The sequence below is a fragment of the Arachis stenosperma genome, chromosome 4 (assembly GCF_014773155.1).
Source record: "Arachis stenosperma cultivar V10309 chromosome 4, arast.V10309.gnm1.PFL2, whole genome shotgun sequence".
In the NCBI taxonomy this organism is placed as follows: domain Eukaryota; kingdom Viridiplantae; phylum Streptophyta; class Magnoliopsida; order Fabales; family Fabaceae; genus Arachis; species Arachis stenosperma.
In genome coordinates this window covers 58,008,143-58,027,966 of record NC_080380.1, presented here as the reverse complement: position 1 = coordinate 58,027,966, position 19,824 = coordinate 58,008,143, and the positions used below count along the sequence as shown (strand labels likewise).

Genomic DNA, 19,824 nt, shown 5'->3' with positions numbered 1-19,824 from the left:
AAAGACAAGTTGATAATCTTCTCAACCCCTTTTCCTTTGTTCTAAAAAATCCTCCGGTTGCGTTCCAGCCATATGTTCCAAATGATCGCACAGAAGCACACCATCCATCTCTTGCACTCTTGTTTTGTTTTTGAGTTCTCAGTCCAACTTTGAAAGTGCTCCTTTACTGCACCTGGACACACCCATTGCATTCCAACATATGATAACCAAGCACACCATACCTACCAAGAAAAGCTGCAGCCAAGAAACATATGGTGGCCATATTCAACGCTATTGTTACATAAAACACATAACGTATCTCCTTGGTGAATGACTCCAAATCGACTCAGCCTCTCCTTGGTGTTGACTCTGTCAATCAGGATAAACCAGACAAACCACTCTACTCTGGGTGGGACAAGGCCTTTCCAAAGGGTCCTTGTAAAACTGTAGCTTGATATATCCTCCGGGGCTATTTCCACCCGCAACACCTGCACAAATGAGTTAGTAGAAAAAATTCCTTGTTTATCATACTTCCATACAACTCTATCCTCTCTTTCAGGCTCAAGTTTAACCAGCCTCAGAGTGTGGTGAAGCTGGTTCACTAAATCCAACTCCCACTGGAATAATTCTCTCCTCCACTGAAAATTCCAAATCCAAGCTAACCCATCCCAAAACCCACAATCCCCTATCATTGACCCTGTTTGGTTTGAAACTGAGAAGAGCCTTGGAAAGCGGTCTTTCAAAGAACCTCCCTGAATCCAGACATCCTCCCAAAACCGAGTTCGTCTTCCATCACCCACCTCCATGGACAACCCCGTAATCATCTTCTGCCTTACTTCTTGATTCTTAAACTGTAGCTGACAAATATCCTTCCACGGGCCTCCTCGGATAGGTAGCTCTTGGGATGATAGGAGCTCATTTGGATTCAGGTTGTTACAGGAACAGACTACCTTCTTCCACAACGGACACTCCTCCCTAGAGAACCTCCACCACCATTTAAACAGAAGGGCTGAATTTCGAATCATGGCATCCCCAACCCCCAATCCGCCCAGCTTTTTGGGAGTCTGAACCACTTCCCATTTAACCAATGCCATACCACTCTTTCCATCCTCTTTACTCCATAGAAATCTCCTCTGTAAGGAAATTAATTTCTCTGCAACAGCCTTTGGCATCTTATACAGGCTCAGATAATAAACCGGTAGACTATTTAACACAGCTTTAATAAGTACCAACTTACCGGCCTTATTGAGGATCTTGGCCTTCCAGAGGCTAAGCTTCTCCTCCACCTTGTCTATTATAGGCCTCCACGTCTTAACCAACCTTGGGTTTGCTCCTAGCGAGATACCTAGATATTTAACTGGTAGATTGGCTTGCTTGCAGCCCAACACTCTGCACATACGCTGTACCCACTGCTCATCACAGTTCACAGGGATCAAGCTTGATTTATCAAAGTTGATACTTAGACCTGACATCAAGTGAAAGCATCGAAGCAATCTTTTGTAGTTCTTGACTGTCTCTTCCTCAGGAGGGCAGAATAAGACAGTATCATCTGCAAACTGTAGATGCGACAGTTCAACATGATCTCTTCCAACCAACAACGGCGATATGCGACCGTTTCTCACAGCCTCTCCAATCATCCTATGTAGGACATCAACAACAAGTACGAAGAGAAAAGGGGACAGAGGATCCCCTTGCCGCAGGCCCCTTTCCATTTTGAATGGCTTGGATGGCGAGCGATTTATCAGGACTGACATAGAGGACGTGCTCACACACTCCATAACTCACCATCTTCGACCAAATCCCATCTTCTGTAATACAAGGTCTACAAAACTCCATTTGACTCTGTCATATGCTTTCTGGAAATCAAGCTTTATTACTGTCGCTTCCTTCTTTCTCTGTTTGATCCATTGAACCGTTTCACATGCGATCAAAGCCCCGTCATGAATCTTCCGACCCTTAACAAAAGCACTCTGTGTCTCACCTACTAAACCTGGCATAACACATCTCATCCTCCGAACCAGCATCTTCGAAATTACCTTGTAAACACACCCCACCATACTAATCAGACGCAGATCTTTGATTTCCTTAGCACCAGTAAACTTGGGGGCCAACGCCACCCACGTAACATTAGCATCATGCGGCAACCTTGAAGATTGGAAAAAGGCCAATACCGCTGTCGTGAAATCCGAACCTATATCAGACCAACACTTCTTTATAAAATTCATGTTGTAACCGTCACATCTTTGAGCCTTAGACGATTCACAATCCCACACTGCCTCTTTAACCTCCTCAGGCGACGGTAGCATCTCTAAAGCAATAGAATCCTCCTCACTTATCCTTTCCACCAGACCATCTCTGAATCCCACCTCAGGAGACCTCTCTTGCTGATATAATTCTTTATAAAACTCCCTGATGGCAAGCTTAATTCTACCTTGATTCCTTATCAATCTTCCATTAATAAGTAAAGTATCAATCCTGTTATTTCTCCGCCTGGCAGAAGCTAAGTTGTGGAAGTACCTCGTATTTTTATCCATGTCCCTCGCTTGCCTCGACCTTGACATCTGCTTCCAATGTAGTTCTTTCCTCACATACCATTTCTCACAACACTTAACTAGCGCCTTCCGTCTTGCTTCCACTGTCCCATCATAGCTCCCATTGCCGACCATGTCATCAATCTTCTGGATCTCTTCCTCAAACCTCAAAATTTTCTTGTCCGTATCACCAAAATTTTCTCTATGCCATCTCCCCAAAGGAGCCTTCAACGCCCTTAGTTTATCGGTGAATGGTATCTCTCCTAACCCTCTCCATTCCTCCTTGACCATCCTTAAAAAACCTTCATGAGTAAACCACGAATCTAGACTTCTAAATGGCCTCGGACCGTCTCTCAGCCTCTTCCCTTCCACTATGATAGGACAATGATCTGACAAACCACGAGGACCACCTCTCAAGCGAGTCTCCGGAAATGCCTCAAGCCATTCCAAGCTAACCAAAGCTCTGTCAATACGGCTGCATGACTGTCCCCTGAACCATGTAAACTTACGGTCAGAGATCGGTAGGTCCACCAAACCCATGTCATGTATCCAATTCTTGTAGTCGTGTGCCAACAAAGGTAAGCTTTCTAATCCTCGCCTTTCTTCCACCTGTCCAATCTCATTAAAGTCTCCAAAAAAACAGCAGGCGCCTGGGTATAAACCAACCATATAACTCAGCTCCTCCCACACAACAAGTTTTTCATCTCTATTGTGAGCACCATAAACCAAGAAAAAAGTACAGTTAATAGTATTCTCTGCCAGGACCCCTTCAACACATAGCCATCGCTCACTTTTATAGCAATTTCTCATTTTAAAGAAGCCATCATCCCACATTAATAACAACCCGCCAGATGCACCAACAGACTCCACATACTCCCATCCCACACACCCGTTCCCCCATATTTTCACAACATCAAACCTTGTTATTAACTGTCGTTTAGTCTCGACCAACCCTAACATATCCAGCCTATGCTTCCTCTTAAGTTCTTTCACTATCCTTAACTTCCCATCACCCCTTAACCCCCTAATATTCCATGAGCTAATAATCATTTTACATTATTATTACACACCTTTTTGAGATTTTTGGGTCTACTCCGTCTGGCTTTAGCCTTCTGTTTTGCCAGTCTCCTTTTTCTAGCAATCTCTTCATTCTGTTCTTGGAGGATCCTCATGATGTCATCATCTTCATTGAGCAGCATTGCTCCAGATTCTTCCGCTAGCTCCCATGTCTTTTGGTTTTCCAGCAGTTGTTCATCCAGGTTAACATACTCATTGCTACTATCTTCGTCTTCGTTGGCCTGTCTTTGTTCCCTTTCATCGTTGCCTCTGTCACCATGTCCTTCCGCCACGTTCTGCACCGGAGAATTCCTAGCACAGACCGATTCAATCCCTAGGCCTGCCTCCGTTAAATCTGCACAACCACCACCAATTGCTTGATAATAAGCTTCATTACTTTGTATGTCCCTGTCCTTGGCCCCTTGAACTTCCTCTAACAGCGTCACAGCTCCTTCGACCCTTTTAACCCGGTTTTCCAACCTGCAACCCCCTATCATCACCGAACCCGATACCCCTGCAACCTGCCTTTCTCCACCAGCACCCCCCATGCTCGTCACACAGCCAGGGAGCGTGATGGTTACATCACCATCAGTCAACCTCCGCCGCAAGCTCTTTCCACCGATGGGGTCGGCGCAAGCTTCTTCTTCATCGCGCATGAGGCAACCGCACTGCTCTGAGTCGACCTCAACCGACCCACACACTTGGCGTTGTGCTTCATCGCCTGTAGCGTTAATGGCTCTGCAATGTCCTGCTTCTCCTTTCCCAGGCTCGCTTCCGTAGATCTCCACTACACTCGGTCTCCCTGACGGCGCAGAAGGAGCGCCTGCATCAGATCTCATCCCTTGGATCAGGCTGACCCTGACCCGACCCAAGGCATCATGGTCCAGCCCATGCCAGCATGCACCGGTGTCACACTTTTCTTGTGTAATTAGATACGGCCCACCTTGGCCCAGCACGCATTTTTTGTTTTTATTGGCATTGATGGCCCGTTCAGGAAGTCTCACACATGTACCATTAGGTTTATCTCTCCGCAGCCCATTATGAACACATGGATAGCTCCACGGAATTGTGAGCTCCGAATCTGTTTCATAATTACCTTCCAATCCCACAGAATCTGCCCCGCCATCAATATGACCATAAATTTGCTGATTCGTTACCGGAATTATTTGATTGAGTTTTAAGTGGTCATAATTCCATTCGTTTAAAATTGCCTCTGGAATTACTACTCTATCCTCATCTTCAACCTCCTGTCCTACCCTTTTTGTAATTGCTGCCACTGCCTGGTCTTTGTAGTCTATCAACCTTGTAGAAACAGCCGGCATTATAGCACCAGCCTTAGGAAGTCTACACGCTACGTTATTTTGGGGAATGCAAGCTATGTCTTTCTCCGTCCTTTTTTCCGAAGCATATTGCGAGCTGTAAACTTCTTGTCCCACCTCTTTTACTAAGACGTCGAATCCACTGGTACCGACAGTGATATGCACCCATTCATTAATCACACCTATAACACAAGTATCAATTAGTACGCGGCCGACACTAAAGGAGGCGCACGATTCCGTTCCTTTATCACACCCAACCACCTCTCCCCATTGGCCACCGATCTTTTTGAATGTATCCACTGTCCAAATATGTAGTGGGACCCCGAAGCACTCTAGCTAGACTCTTCGAGATTCACTTTTCTCTGATTCATCCCATCTCCATAAGTTATGAAAAAATTTCAGAAGGCTATTCATTTTGAACGTGTATGTCTCTTCAGCATTCAAAAGATTGTCGAACGTCAGCAGTGCCTTATAAGCTCCCAATTCTCGTACCTGAGTGACCTGCGGAAAGTTCTTAGCAACCATATCTTGTAAAGACCTAAAGTCAATGGCTGTTGTTGTTCCACCGACTAGACTTTTCTGCAACCAGTTCAAATTTTCTTTCGCCACAGCCACTTCTAGATTCTTTGTTAAACCATTCCCATGTTGATCCAGGATCTTCTTATCTTTTCCCACATTCTTAGAACTGCTAGCTGGGACGGCTGGATCATCCTTATGCTCCTTTTGTGGCTGGCCGACACTTTCTTTTTGAATGATACCTTCTGCCTGTATCTTGTTCGTGCCATTAGCAATTGACATTCTCCTGTATCTTGCCTCTCCAACGAACACAACCTTACCTCTCAACCTCATACGATTCATCTCTGTTATGGCCTTCAAAGCTCCTCCCCTTGTAGTGTACCTTACGAACGCGAAGATGTACAAACTACCATTCTTTTGTTTTCGAGATAGGTATATGTCGTTTATGCGTCCAGTCCAACTGAACAATTCGAACAGTTCTCTTTTAGAAATGTCTTCTCGAAGGTTATCCAAGAAGATCGAAAAAGACTCCGTCTCCAATCGATGATACTCTTCTCGATTCCAAACTCTAGGGTCTTTGATCGGATTCCTAAAACTACCCCTCACTGTGTTTCCCACCCCAGCTCTCTCTATTCTCTCTCTCTCTCTCATCTCTCCGGTTTTGCTGCTCCTAATTCGGTTATACTTTTAGGTGGTCCTTAAGCACTTTTTCCTCCTAAATCACATCAAAAACAACTTTAAATCCAAAAAATCTCAATTGACCAAATCACACTCAGCACGTTAGGAAGGGATTTCTCACCTTAGAGTTGCTGGAAATTAACATTTCTTGGCTTTCAAGTCAAGTTAAGCATGATTCCTAAGGAAGAACATCAAGAAAACTCATGTTTAAGCATGTTTCCTTGAAACCGAAGCAAAAGGGAGATGGTGTAGCCAACTCACCTTGATTCTATCCTTGATAAGTCATATGATCATGTAGACAAAGAAGAGAGGATCATTTTGGTCAGATTGGAATTTTGATTTGAGTTTTAGTTCAGCAGAAATCAAGCTTTTAAGATTAAAGTGTCATGAAAGTTTCTCTCTTTTCTCTCTTCTCATTTTCGGCCAAAGCGAGTAAATGACCAACCTTGGAGTGCTTTGGGGGTGTAAGGAGAGTTGTGATTGGTTGGCTTGGAGGTGGGTTAAAATAATATTAAATATCTCAGGTGTATAACTACTAAAACTAGATGTATCGGAACACTTGTAAAAACATCTCTAAAAATTCTTTTCTGAGCTACTAGCATAAATGGCAATAGTAACATATTTATTATGAGAATATAACATGTATGATGAGGCCTTAGCATTGCTAAAGTCATCATAGAGTGCTGGTGCTAAGCTGCACTAGTAAATTGTGAACCCGGTTAAACCGATTTTCTGTTTTTAACTAAAACTGACCAGGTAACTTTATAATATCATTCAAGAAGCTTCTAATACTCATATAATTATGATATTATAATATTATCTCTATTCTCTCATGAATCAAGTCTGGTTTATCAAACTGAGACTATTTACGAAAACCAGAATCAAAACTCCTAACTGATACGGTTCAAAAACTAGGTTTTCCGCGATTGCATTATTGAGCTTGCCCCAAAAGAGGTTCTAGCTTAAAGATGAAATAATGACAACGAGGGTTAAGATACTTGATGATACATCAGAGGTGTTCCCATTACTAATCTTCAAAGATGCTCAAACTGATCAGGAAGAGCCAGAAGAGGCAAAGGAATTTTCGAAAATTCCTCAGGAGGAGGATAAGCCTCCTAAGCCTGAACTCAAACCACTACCACCATCCCTGAAATATGCATTTCTGGGAGAGGGTGACACTTTTCCAGTGATTATAAGCTCTGCTTTAAATCCACAGGAAGAGGAAGCACTGATTAAAGTGCTGAGGACACACAAGACAGCTCTTGGGTGGTCCATAAGTGATCTCAAGGGTATTAGCCCAGCTAGATGCATGCACAAGATCCTGTTGGAGGATAATGCCAAACCAGTGGTCCAACCACAGAGGAGGCTAAATCCTGCCATGAAGGAGGTGGTGCAGAAAGAGGTCACTAAATTACTGGAGGCTGGGATTATTTATCCTATTTCTGATAGCCCCTGGGTGAGCCCTGTCCAAGTTGTTCCCAAAAAGGGAGGCATGACAGTGGTTCATAATGAAAAAAATGAACTGGTTCCTACAAGAACAGTCACAGGGTGGCGCATGTGTATTGACTACAGAAGGCTCAATACAGCCACCAGAAAGGATCATTTTCCTTTACCATTCATAGACCAAATGCTAGAAAGACTAGCTGGTCATGATTACTACTGCTTTTTGGATGGCTATTCAGGCTACAACCAAATTGCAGTAGATCCTCAAGACCAAGAGAAAACAGCATTCACATGCCCTTCTGGCGTGTTTGCCTACAGGAGGATGCCTTTTGGTCTGTGCAATGCACCTGCAACCTTTCAAAGGTGCATGCTCTCTATCTTCTCAGATATGGTAGAGAAATTTCTGGAAGTCTTCATGGATGACTTTTCAGTATATGGAGACTCATTTAACTCCTGTCTTAACCACCTATCACTTGTCCTGAAAAGATGCCAAGAAACTAACCTGGTTTTAAACTGGGAGAAATGTCACTTTATGGTGACTGAAGGAATTGTCCTTGGGCACAAAATTTCAAGCAGGGGGATAGAGGTGGATAAGGCAAAGGTAGAGGTAATTGAAAAATTACCACCACCTGCCAATGTTAAGGCAATCAGAAGCTTTCTGGGGCATGCAGGATTCTACAGAAGGTTTATTAAGGATTTCTCGAAAATTGCTAAACCTCTGAGTAACCTGTTAGCTGCTGACACACCATTTGTGTTTGACACACAGTGTCTGCAGGCATTTGAGACCCTGAAAGCTAAGCTGGTCACAGTACCAGTCATTTCTGCACCAGATTGGGCATTACCATTTGAATTAATGTGTGATGCCAGTGATCATGCCATTGGTGCAGTGTTGGGACAGAGGCATAACAAACTTCTGCATGTCATTTATTATGCTAGCCGTGTTCTAAATGACGCACAGAAGAACTACACAACCACAGAAAAAGAGTTACTTGCAGTGGTCTATGCCATTGACAAGTTTAGATCCTACTTAGTGGGATCAAAGGTGATTGTGTACACTGACCATGCTGCTCTTAAATACTTACTCACAAAGCAGGATTCAAAACCCAGGCTTATAAGATGGGTGTTGCTTCTGCAAGAGTTTGATATAGAAATAAGAGGCAGAAAAGGGACAGAGAACCAAGTGGCTGATCATCTGTCCCGGACAGAACCAGTAGCTGGGGCGTCCCTCCCTTCTACTGAGATCTCTGAGACTTTCCCAGATGAGCAACTCTTTGCCATTCAGGAAGCTCCATGGTTTGCAGACATTGCAAATTATAAAGCTGTAAGGTTCATACCCAAGGAGTACAGCAGTGTGCAGAGAAAGAAACTAATTTCAGATGCCAAGTACTACCTTTGGGATGAACCATATCTCTTTAAGAGATGTGCTGACGGAGTGATCCGCAGGTGTGTACCCAGAGAAGAAGCACAAAAGATCTTATGGCACTGCCATGGATCACATTATGGAGGACATTTTGGAAGTGAGCGAACAGCCACTAAAGTTCTCCAGTGTGGATTCTACTGGCCTACTCTCTATAAAGACTCCCGAGAGTTTGTGCGTAACTGTGACAGTTGCCAAAGAGCTGGTAATCTGCCTCACGGATATGCCATGCCTCAACAAGGGATATTAGAGATAGAATTGTTTGATGTATGGGGAATTGACTTCATGGGGCCATTCCCACCATCATACTCAAACACTTACATTCTGGTGGCAGTGGACTATGTATCTAAGTGGGTAGAAGCAATTGCTACACCCACTAATGATACCAAGACCGTGCTGAAATTCCTCCAGAAAAACATTTTCAGCAGGTTTGGCGTCCCCAGAGTGCTAATCAGTGATGGGGGCACTCATTTCTGCAATAAACAGCTATACTCTGCTATGGTTTGATATGGAATCAGCCATAAAGTGGCAACTCCGTATCATCCACAGACAAATGGGCAAGCTGAGGTCTCTAACAGAGAGCTAAAAAGAATCCTGGAACGGACTGTGATGGCCCGAAGAAAGGATTGGGCAAAGAGCTTGGATGATGCTCTGTGGGCATACAGAACAGCATTCAAGACTCCTATAGGCACCTCTCCATACCAACTGGTGTATGGGAAGGCCTGTCATTTGCCTGTGGAACTGGAACATAAAGCCTACTGGGCAACCAGATTCCTAAACATGGATGCACAGTTAGCTGGTGAGAAAAGACTGCTCCAGCTAAATGAGCTAGAGGAGTTCAGACTCAATGCCTTTGAAAATGCAAAAATTTATAAGGAAAAGGCAAAGAAGTGGCATGACAAGAGATTGTCAACCAGAGTCTTTGAGCCAGGACAAAAAGTTCTGCTCTTTAACTCCAGGCTCAAATTGTTTCCAGGAAAACTCAAATCCCGGTGGAGGGGTCCATATGTGATTACAGGAGTATCACCATATGGATATGTTGAGCTTCAGGATATTGATTCTGACAAGAAGTTCATTGTTAATGGACAGAGGATCAAGCACTATCTTGAAGGAAATTTTGAGCAGGAATGCTCAAAACTGAGACTTGAGTGATTCTCAGTGAAAGTCCAGCTAAAGACAGTAAAGAAGCGCTTGCTGGGAGGCAACCCAGTCATTAGGAAGGTGTATGATTAGTTCTTACAGAGGCAAGTATCAAAAATGAAGGAATTCACAGAGTTACAGAAGGATTCAGCTCAAAAAGCAGAGAAAATGAGCTTACTGGCGAAAAAAACGCCAGTAAGGGGCATTTTGGGCGTTAAACGCCAGAATGGGTACCATTCTGGGCGTTTAACGCCAGGAATGGTGCCATTTTGGGTGTTAAACGCCAGAATGGGCACCATTCTGGGCGTTTAACGCCAGGTGTGCAGCATCCTGGGCGTTTTGGAAAAACGCCCAGTGATAAAGGATTTCTGGCGTTTAACGCCAGCCAGGGCACCTGGCTGGGCGTTAAACGCCCAAAAAGGGTAGCAAATGGGCGTTAAACGCCAGAATGGGTGCCATTCTGGGCGTTTAACGCCAGAAAGGTGGGGGGACCACATTTTTGTTTTCAACTCAATTTTTTTCAAACTTTCCTCTTTTTAACCATACTCTTCTACATAAATGCACTTCAACCCTTCATCATTCACTTTCAAATCTTCACAAATCAAAACCATTCTTCAAATCTATTTCAAATTAATCCCAAATCTTCTTCAAAAACTCACCCTTTTCTCAATTTCTTTCCATATCTTTTCAAATCCCTCTCTCTTTTTTTTCGAAAACTCCCCTCCCCACCTTATAAATACACGTTTGGCTCCCTCATTCCACCACACCATTCGAATTTCCTCTTCCTCCCCCTCTCTTCTCTCTTCCCTTTTGCTTGAGGACAAGCAAACCTCTAAGTTTGGTGTGCTTTTCCGTGATCACTAAGCCAAGATTCATCAATATCATGGCTCCTAAGGGAAAACAAACCAATTTAAGAGGCAAGAAAGAGAATAATCCAAAGAATCTTTGGAATGAAGAGAAGTTCTTAACCAAAGAACATGAAGACCATTATCATAAAATAATGGGTCTGAGGTCAGTGATCCCGGAAGTTAAATTTGATCTGAAAGAAGATGAATATCCGGGGATCCAAGAGCAAATTCGAAACAGAGGATGGGAAGTTCTAACCAATCCTGAGACAAAGGTTGGAAGGAACATGGTTCAGGAATTCTACTCAAATCTGTGGCTAACAGATAAGCAGAGAATGACTGGAACTGCTTACCATACCCATAGAACCATGGTCAGAGGGAAAGTTATATACTTCCATCTGGACAAAATAAGAGAAATATTCAAGTTGCCTCAACTGCAAGATGATCCTGATTCCTTTAATAGGAGGATGGTGAGAGTAGATAAGGGGTTGGATCAGGTTCTAGAGGACATATGCCTCCCTGGAACTAAGTGGATAACCAATTCTAAGGGTGTCCCAAACCAACTCAAGAGGGGAGACCTCAAACCAATTGCAAGAGGTTGGCTAGACTTTATTGGGCGTTCCATATTGCCCACTAGCAACCGTTCTGAGGTCACCATCAAGAGAGCAGTGATGATTCATTGCATTATGCTTGGAAAAGAGGTGGAGGTCCATCATGTGATTGCTTGTGAGATTTACACAATTGCAAATAAGAATTCCACTGAAGCCAAATTGGCTTATCCAAGCTTGATTTCCTTGCTCTGTAAAGAGGCTGGGGTGAAGATGGGAGTAGATGAGTTCATACCCATTGAACACCCAATCACCAAGAAGTCAATGGAAGGACAAGTGCAAGACAACTCCATCAAAAGGAGGGCGCATGAGTTCCTCCCTGAACTCCCTGAAATTGGCTACTGGGCCAACCTAGAAGCATCTATTAACAAGTTGCAAAAGACTATGGAGCAACTGAAGGAAGAACAGCAGAATCAAAACTGCATGCTCTGCAAATTGCTGAAGGAACAAGAGAAGCAGGGGCGTGAAATCCAAGAGATGAAACGCCAAAAGCTCTCCTCTCAAGCTGAGGGAGCATCCACTTCTCAAAATCAAGGTTGTTGAGTCCTAACTCTGTGAAAACCTCTATCATTAGGAGCCTATTTTTTTCGTTTTTCTTGTCTTATTTTATATTTTTTTTTTAGTCTCATCTTATATCTATATTTGAGTCTTGTTCTTAGTTCATAATTAATAAAATTTAAGTTTATGCCTTAAAGCTATGAATGTCCTATGAATCCATCACCTCTCTTAAAAGAAAAATGCTTTAATCACAAAAGAACAAGAAGTACAGGGTTTCGAAATTTATCTCTGAAACTAGTTGAATTAGTTTGATGTGGTGACAATACTTTTTGTTTTCTGAATGAATGCTTGAACAGTGCATATGTCTGTTGAATTTGTTGTTTTTAAGAATGTTAAATTTGTTGGCTCTTGAAAGAATGAGGAGAAAAGAGAACTGTTATTGAGGATCTGAAAAATCATCAAATTGATTCTTGAAGCAAGAAAAAGCAGTGAAAAAAAAATATTTCGAAAAAAAAAAAAGAAGAAAAAGAAAAAGAAAGAAAAAGAAGGAAATAAAGTTGTGATCCAAGGCAAAAGAGTGTGCTTAAGAACCCTGGACACCTCTAATTGGGGACTTTAGCAAAGCTGAGTCACAATCTAAAAAAGGGTTCACCCAATTATGTGTCTGTGGCATGTATGTATCCGGTGGTAATACTGGAAGACAGAGTGCTTTGGGCCACAGCCAAGACTCATACACTAGCTATGTTCAAGAATCAATATACTTAACTAGGAGAATCAATAACACTATCTGAGTTCTGAGTTCTTATAGATGCCAATCATTCTGAACTTCAAAGGATAGAGTGAGATGCCAAAACTGTTCGGAGGCAAAAAGCTACTAGTCCCGCTCATCTAATTGGAGCTATGTTTCTTTGATATTTTGGAGTCTATAGTATGTTCTCTTCTTTTTATCCTATTTTGATTTTCAGTTGCTTGGGGACAAGCAACAATTTAAGTTTCGTGTTGTGATGAGCGGATAATTTGTATGCTTTTTGGCATTGTTTTCAGTATGTTTTTAGTATCTTTTAGTTAGTTTTTAGTATATTTTTATTAGTTTTTAATTAAAATTCACTTTTCTGGACTTTACTATGAGTTTGTGTGTTTTTCTGTGATTTCAGGTATTTTCTGACTGAAATTGAGGGTCCTGAGCAAAAATCTGATCCAGAGACTGAAAAGGACTGCAGATGCTGTTGGATTCTGACCTCCCTGCACTCGAAGTGGATTTTCTGGAGCAAAAGAAGCCCAATTGGCGCGCTCTCAACGGCATTGGAAAGTAGACATCCTGGGCTTTCCAGAAATATATAATAGTCCATACTTTGCCCAAGATTTGATGGCCCAAACCGGCGCTCAAAGTCACCTACAGAAATTCCAGCGTTAAACGCCGGAACTGGCATAAAATTTGGAGTTAAACGCCCAAACTGGCATGAAAGCTGGCGTTTAACTCCAGAAAAGGTCTCTACACGAAATTCCTTCATTGCTCAGCCCAAGCACACACCAAGTGGGCCCGGAAGTGGATTTTTCTGTCATTTACTCAATTCTGTAAACCTTAGGACACTAGTTTACTACTTATAGGATCTTTTGACATTGTATCCGTACCTTATGACCCCATAACATTTTGTAAACGTTTCTTTCCACAGTATGAGCCTCTAAACCCCATGGTTGGGGGTGAGGAGCTCTGCTGTGTCTTGATGGATTAATGCAATTACTACTGTTTCTTATTCAATCATGCTTGCTTCGATTCTAAGATAACACTTGTTCTTAATCCGGATGAATGTGATGATCCGTGACAATCATCATCATTCTCAACTATGAACACGTGCCTGACAACCACCTCTGTTCTATCTTAGATTGAGTAGTTATCTCTTGGGTTCTTTAATCGGAATCTTCGTGGTATAGGCAGGACCTGATGGCAGCATTCAAGAGAATCCGGAAGGTCTAAACCTTGTCTGTGGTATTCTGAGTAGGATTCAATGATTGAATGACTGTGACGTGCTTCAAACCTGTAACCTACTGGGCGTTAGTGACAGACGCAAAAGAGGGATTCTATTCCGGTAGGGGAGGGAACCAAACCGGTGATTGGCAGTACTGTGACAGAGTGCGTGCATTAGCTTTCACTGCGAGGATGGGAGGTAGCCATTGACAACGGTGAAACCCTACATGAGCTTGCCATGGAAGGAGGCTTGCGTGTTTGATGAAGAAGACAGTAGGAAAGCAGAGATTCAGAAGATGGAGCATCTCTAAACCTCAACCTATTCTCCATTACTGCAATACAAGTAACCATTTCATGTTCTTTTACTTTTTACAATCAATCCTGATAATTTCTGATATCCTGACTAAGATTTACAAGATAACCATAGCTTGCTTCAAGCCGACAATCTCCGTGGGATCGACCCTTGCTCACGCAAGGTATTACTTGGACGACCCAGTGCACTTGCTGGTTAGTTGTGCGGAGTTGCAAAAGTGTGATTGCAATTTCGTGCACCATCCATCACACAAGATCATAGCATGTCTTCAAATGTCTGGATTGTCCGTGCTGATTGTCCGTCTATCTGAGGATAGTATGTTGTACTCATATGCAATTCTGTTCCCAAGGCTTTCTGAAAAGCTCCCCAGAATCTGGAAGTAAACCTCGAATCTCAATCTGAAACAATTGACGAATGTATCCCGTGAAATCGTACAATTTCTTGAATATGTATCCACGCCAGCCTTTCTAAAGTACAGTCAACTTGAATCGGAAGGAAATGCGCCAATTTTATCAACCTATTCACAATTACCCAAATGGCATCATGTCCCGTTGAGGTTCCTGACAATCTCGTGATAAAATGTATAGTGATATGCTCCCAGTTCTATCATGGTATTTCCAAGGGTTGCAAGGTTCCTGAAAACTTCTGATGTTCCACCTTCACCTTCTGGCAGGTTAAACATTTTAAGACACAATTAGCTACCTCTTTCTTTAAGCCCAACCGCCAGAACATTTGTTTTAAATCTTGATGCATCTTTGTAACTCCATGATGCATAGGAAATATACTTTAGTGAGCTTCTGCAAGAATCTTTTTTGCAATTCTCCAGAGTTAGGCACACAAATTCTGTTCTTGTACCTCCATGGACCACTACGATCTTGTCTCACAGCTTTTGGTTCTTCTGCTCCCATATGTCTCAGCATCGTCATCATTTCTGAATCCTAAACATAGTCTTTAGTATATCTGGCTACCCAAATTTGGTGATAACCCAGTCACAAATAAATCTTTGAGAACATAGTTGCACCTTTCAGCTGATCCATCAGATCATCAATCCATAGAAGTGGGTAGTTATTCTTGATAGTGACTTTATTTAGCTGTCGATAATCCACGCAGAGCCTCATTCCACCGTCCTTTTTTTACTAATAATACCGGAGCTCCCCAAGGTGATGCACTAGGACGAATAAATTTCCTTCCAAGTAGCTCATCCAACTGCTTCTTCAACCCTGTAAGTTCCAATGGCAATATCTGGTACGGTGCTATAGATATTGGTCCGGTTCCAGGTACTAGATCAATGCTGAACTCTATCTCTCGTTGAGGGGAAACTCAGGTATGTCGTCTAGGAAAACATCAAGAAATTCCTTCACCACTCGAATCCGTTCTAAGCTTCGTTCACTGTCATTCAAGCTAGCTGCTAACAGAACGTACCCCTCATAATCACTCCCGTCTAAGGTAACTCTTATAGAATTTAGATATAAAGTATGGGACAGAAATGGTTTAGTATGTGGACTATCAGATGGAATAACAGCAGGTTTTTCAAAGCAATAAGGAAAACATGATATTTAGATAACCAATCTAATCCTAGAATAACTTCTAAACCATATAGAGGCAAACAGATCAAATCATGTATGAAAGTTCCATTCCTAACAGTAAATGGTACTTGCAGGCACACTAAACTAGTCATAGCATTTTGGAATGCCGGTGTATGGACAATTAGATCAAAGTTTAACTCAGAGAAGTCTAGTCCCAACACATGAGTAACAGTTAAAGAAATAAAGCAATGAGATGCACCCAAATCATACAACACAGTTAGAAATCGATTCTTGACATAACACTTACCTTGGATCAGGGCGTCTGATTGCATAGCATCATTAGCAGTCATGGCAAACACTCGACCTTGTTGCTGGGTTCGTGATGAGCGGATAATTTATACACTTTTTGGCATTGTTTTTAGTATATTTTTAGTATGATCTAGTTAGTTTTTAGTATATTTTTATTAGTTTTTAGTTAAAATTCACTTTTCTGGACTTTACTATGAGTTTGTGTGTTTTTCTGTGATTTCAGGTATTTTCTGGCTGAAATTGAGGGACCTGAGCAAAAATCTGATCCAGAGACTCAAAAGGATTGCAGATGCTGTTGGATTCTGACCTCCCTGCACTCGAAGTGGATTTTCTGGAGCTACAGAAGCCTAATTGGCGCGCTCTCAACGGCGTTGGAAAGTAGACATCCTGGGCTTTCCAGCAATATATAATAGTCCATACTTTGCCCAAGATTTGATGGCCCAAACCGGCGTTCAAAGTCACCTCAAGAAATTCCAGCGTTAAACGCCGGAACTGGCACCTAATTGGGAGTTAAACGCCCAAACTGGCACTAAAGCTGGCGTTTAACTCCAAGGAGAGTCTCTACACGAAATTCCTTCATTGCTCAGCCCAAGCACACACCAAGTGGGCCCGGAAGTGGATTTTTCTGTCATTTACTCATCTATGTACTAGTTTTCTATAAGTAGGACCTTTTACTATTGTATAGACACATCAGAGACTTTGGTAGCTATCTTTGTTTTATGCTATCTTAGACCTTTGGGAGGCTGGCCATTCGGCCATGCCTAGACCTTGTTCTTATGTATTTTCAACGGTGGAGTTTCTACACACCATAGATTAAGGTGTGGAGCTCTGCTGTACCTCGAGTATTAATGCAATTACTATTGTTCTTCCATTCAATTCCGCTTGTTCTTTATCCAGGATATCACTTGTTCTTCAACATGATGAAGGTGATGATTGACGCCCATCACCATTCTCACCCATGAACAAGGTGACTGACAACCATTCTTGTTCTACAAGCATCTGAGGCTTAGTGAATATCTCTTGGATTCCTGATTGCACGATGCATGGTTGATCGCCTGACAACCGAGTGCTCGCCTGACAAACGAGCCAACCATTCCGTGAGATCAGAGTCTTCGTGGTATAGGCAAGAACTGATGGCGGCATTCAAGAGAATCCGGAAGGTCTAACCTTGTCTGTGGTATTCTGAGTAGGATTCAATGATTGAATGACTGTGACGTGCTTCAAACCTGTAACCTACTGGGCGTTAGTGACAGACGCAAAATAGTGATTCTATTCCGGTAGGGGAGGGAACCAAACCGGTGATTGGCAGTACTGTGACAGAGTGCGTGCATTAGCTTTCACTGCGCGGATGGGAGGTAGCTGCTGACAACAGTGAAACCCTACACGAGCTTGCCATGGAAAGGAGTAAGAAGGATTGGATGAAGGCAGTAGGAAAGCAGAGAGACGGAAGGGAAGGCATCTTCATACACTTGTCTGAAGCTCTTACACCAATGATATACATAAGTATCACTATCTTTATCTTTTATGTTATTCTCGTTCATCATCATATACAATTGAGTTTGCCTGACTAAGATTTACAAGATGACCATAGCTTGCTTCAATGCTAACAATCTCCGTGGGATCGACCCTTACTCACGTAAGGTATTACTTGGACGACCCAGTGCACTTGCTGGTTAGTTGTGCGAAGTTGTGTAATGCCATGGAATTGAACCACCAAGTTTTTGGAGTTCATGACCAGGGATTATGAGAGTTGTGAAAAGTATTGTTCACAATTTCGCGCACCAAGTTTTTGGCGCCGTTGCCGGGGATTGTTCAAGTTTTGAGCAAGCTTTTTGTCCGGTAACATCAGTGCCAAATTTCGGATCCGGCAACAAGCACCAAGTTTTTGGCGCCGTTGCCGGGGATTGTTCTAGTTTGGACAACTGACGGTTCATCTTGTTGCTTAGATTAGGTATTTATTTTTTTTCGAAATTCTTGAAGATGAATTATAGAGTTTCATGATGATTTGTTGAAATCTGGCTGGCTGAGAAGCCATGTCTAATCTGATTGGACCGAGGTTTCAACTTATCACCACAGGAGCGTGTTGATTCTCATCAATTTTGCTCTTGGAGCAGTGATCTGCTAAGATTTGGCTGACCTTTGGTCATGTCTAGTGTTTTGGACCGAAGCTTTCCTTGAAAGCTTGGCTGGCTGTGAAGCCATGTCTAATTCCTGGACCGGAGTCTTAGACTAGCATTGCACTGATTCCTGGAATTCTCATTAAGAATTTTGATACCTTTTCCCACTTAATTTTCGAAAAAAAAAAATTACAAAATCATAAAAACCAAAAAAATATTTGCTATTTCTTGCTTAAGTTTAGTGTCTCATCTTAAGTTTGGTGTCAATAGCATGCATTCATTCATGTGTCTTAAGGATCTTCAAGTAATTCTTGATGATTTCTTACTCTGATCTTTGAATTCTTTTGGCTTGAGTGTTTATGTGTCTCATATAGTGTCAGTAGTACACAAACTGCTAAGTTTGGTGTCTTGCATGCATTGTTATTTGATTTTTGTTGCATTTTGATTATTAAAAATCCAAAAATATTTTTAATTTGTGTCTTTTCAAGTCAATAAAACAAAGAATTGAAGATTCAGAACATGCTGCAGAGGAATTATACAGAAAAAGCTGAGCATTCAAAAATGCCCAGTGAAGAAGGCAGACTGGCGTTTAAACGCCAGCCAGGGTACCTGGTTGGGCGTTTAACGCCCAAAAAGGTAGCATTTTGGGCGTTAAACGCCAGAATGTATACCATTCTGGGCGTTTAACGCCAGAATGTATACCATTCTGGGCGTTTAACGCCAGGATGGTGCTAGGGGGAAGATTTTGTTTTCAAATCAATTTTTTTTCAAGTTTTCAAAGTTTTTCAAAACCAAATCTTTTTCAAATCATATCTTTTCAATCAAATGTTTTCAAAATCAATTTCTTTCCTTTTTCAAAGATACTTACTATCAATTAATGATTTGATTCAACATTTCAAGTATGTTGCCTTTTCTGTTGAGGAAGGTTTTATGTTTGAATCATATCTTTTCTTGTTAGGCAAGTCATCAATTTCTTTTTAAATCATATCTTTTCAAATTTTTTTCAAAACAAATCTTTTTAAAATGTTTTTCAAATCATATCTTCTCAATTATATCTTTTTAAAACCATAACTTTTCAATCAAATCTTTTTAGTCACATTTTTTTTTCAAAATAGTTTTCAATCAAATCTTTTTAATTTCTAATTTCAAAATCTTTTTCAAAAATCACTTGATTTTTTTCACTTTTAATTTTCGAAAATTATCAATCAAATTTTCAAAATGTTTTCAAAATCTTTTAATTGAATTTTCGAAAATTCTCTTCCCTCCTTCCCACATCCTTCTATTTATGGAGTACCACTCCTTCTAAATGCACAATTCGAACCTTATCTAATTAAAGTTCGAATTCTTCTTCTCCTTCTTCTTACTATTTCTCTTTTCCTCTGACATTTCAAGGAATCTCTATACTGTGACATAGAGGATTCCACATTTTCTTTTTCTCTCCTCTTTCATATGAGCAGGAGCAGAGACAAAGGCATTCTTGTTGAAGCTGATCCTGAACCTGAAAGGACCTTGAAGAGAAAGCTAAGAGAAGCTAAAGCACAACTCTCTTTAGAGGACCTGACC

At 41.8% G+C, this 19,824-nt stretch overlaps 1 protein-coding gene across 1 annotated transcript; it reads right to left on the bottom strand.

Annotated features, from left to right (window-relative positions):
• Positions 1–1,760: 1,760 nt before the first annotated feature.
• Positions 1,761–3,560, bottom strand: LOC130975014 (uncharacterized). Its single transcript, XM_057899849.1, has one exon. It carries the CDS (start codon positions 3,558–3,560, stop codon positions 1,761–1,763), a length of 1,800 nt encoding a protein of 599 aa, XP_057755832.1.
• Positions 3,561–19,824: the final 16,264 nt, after the last annotated feature.

Excerpts from the sequence above, each read along its gene's own strand:
- LOC130975014 (XM_057899849.1), bottom strand. The coding sequence starts at position 3,560 with ATGATTATTAGCTCATGGAATATTAGGGGGTTAAGGGGTGATGGGAAG.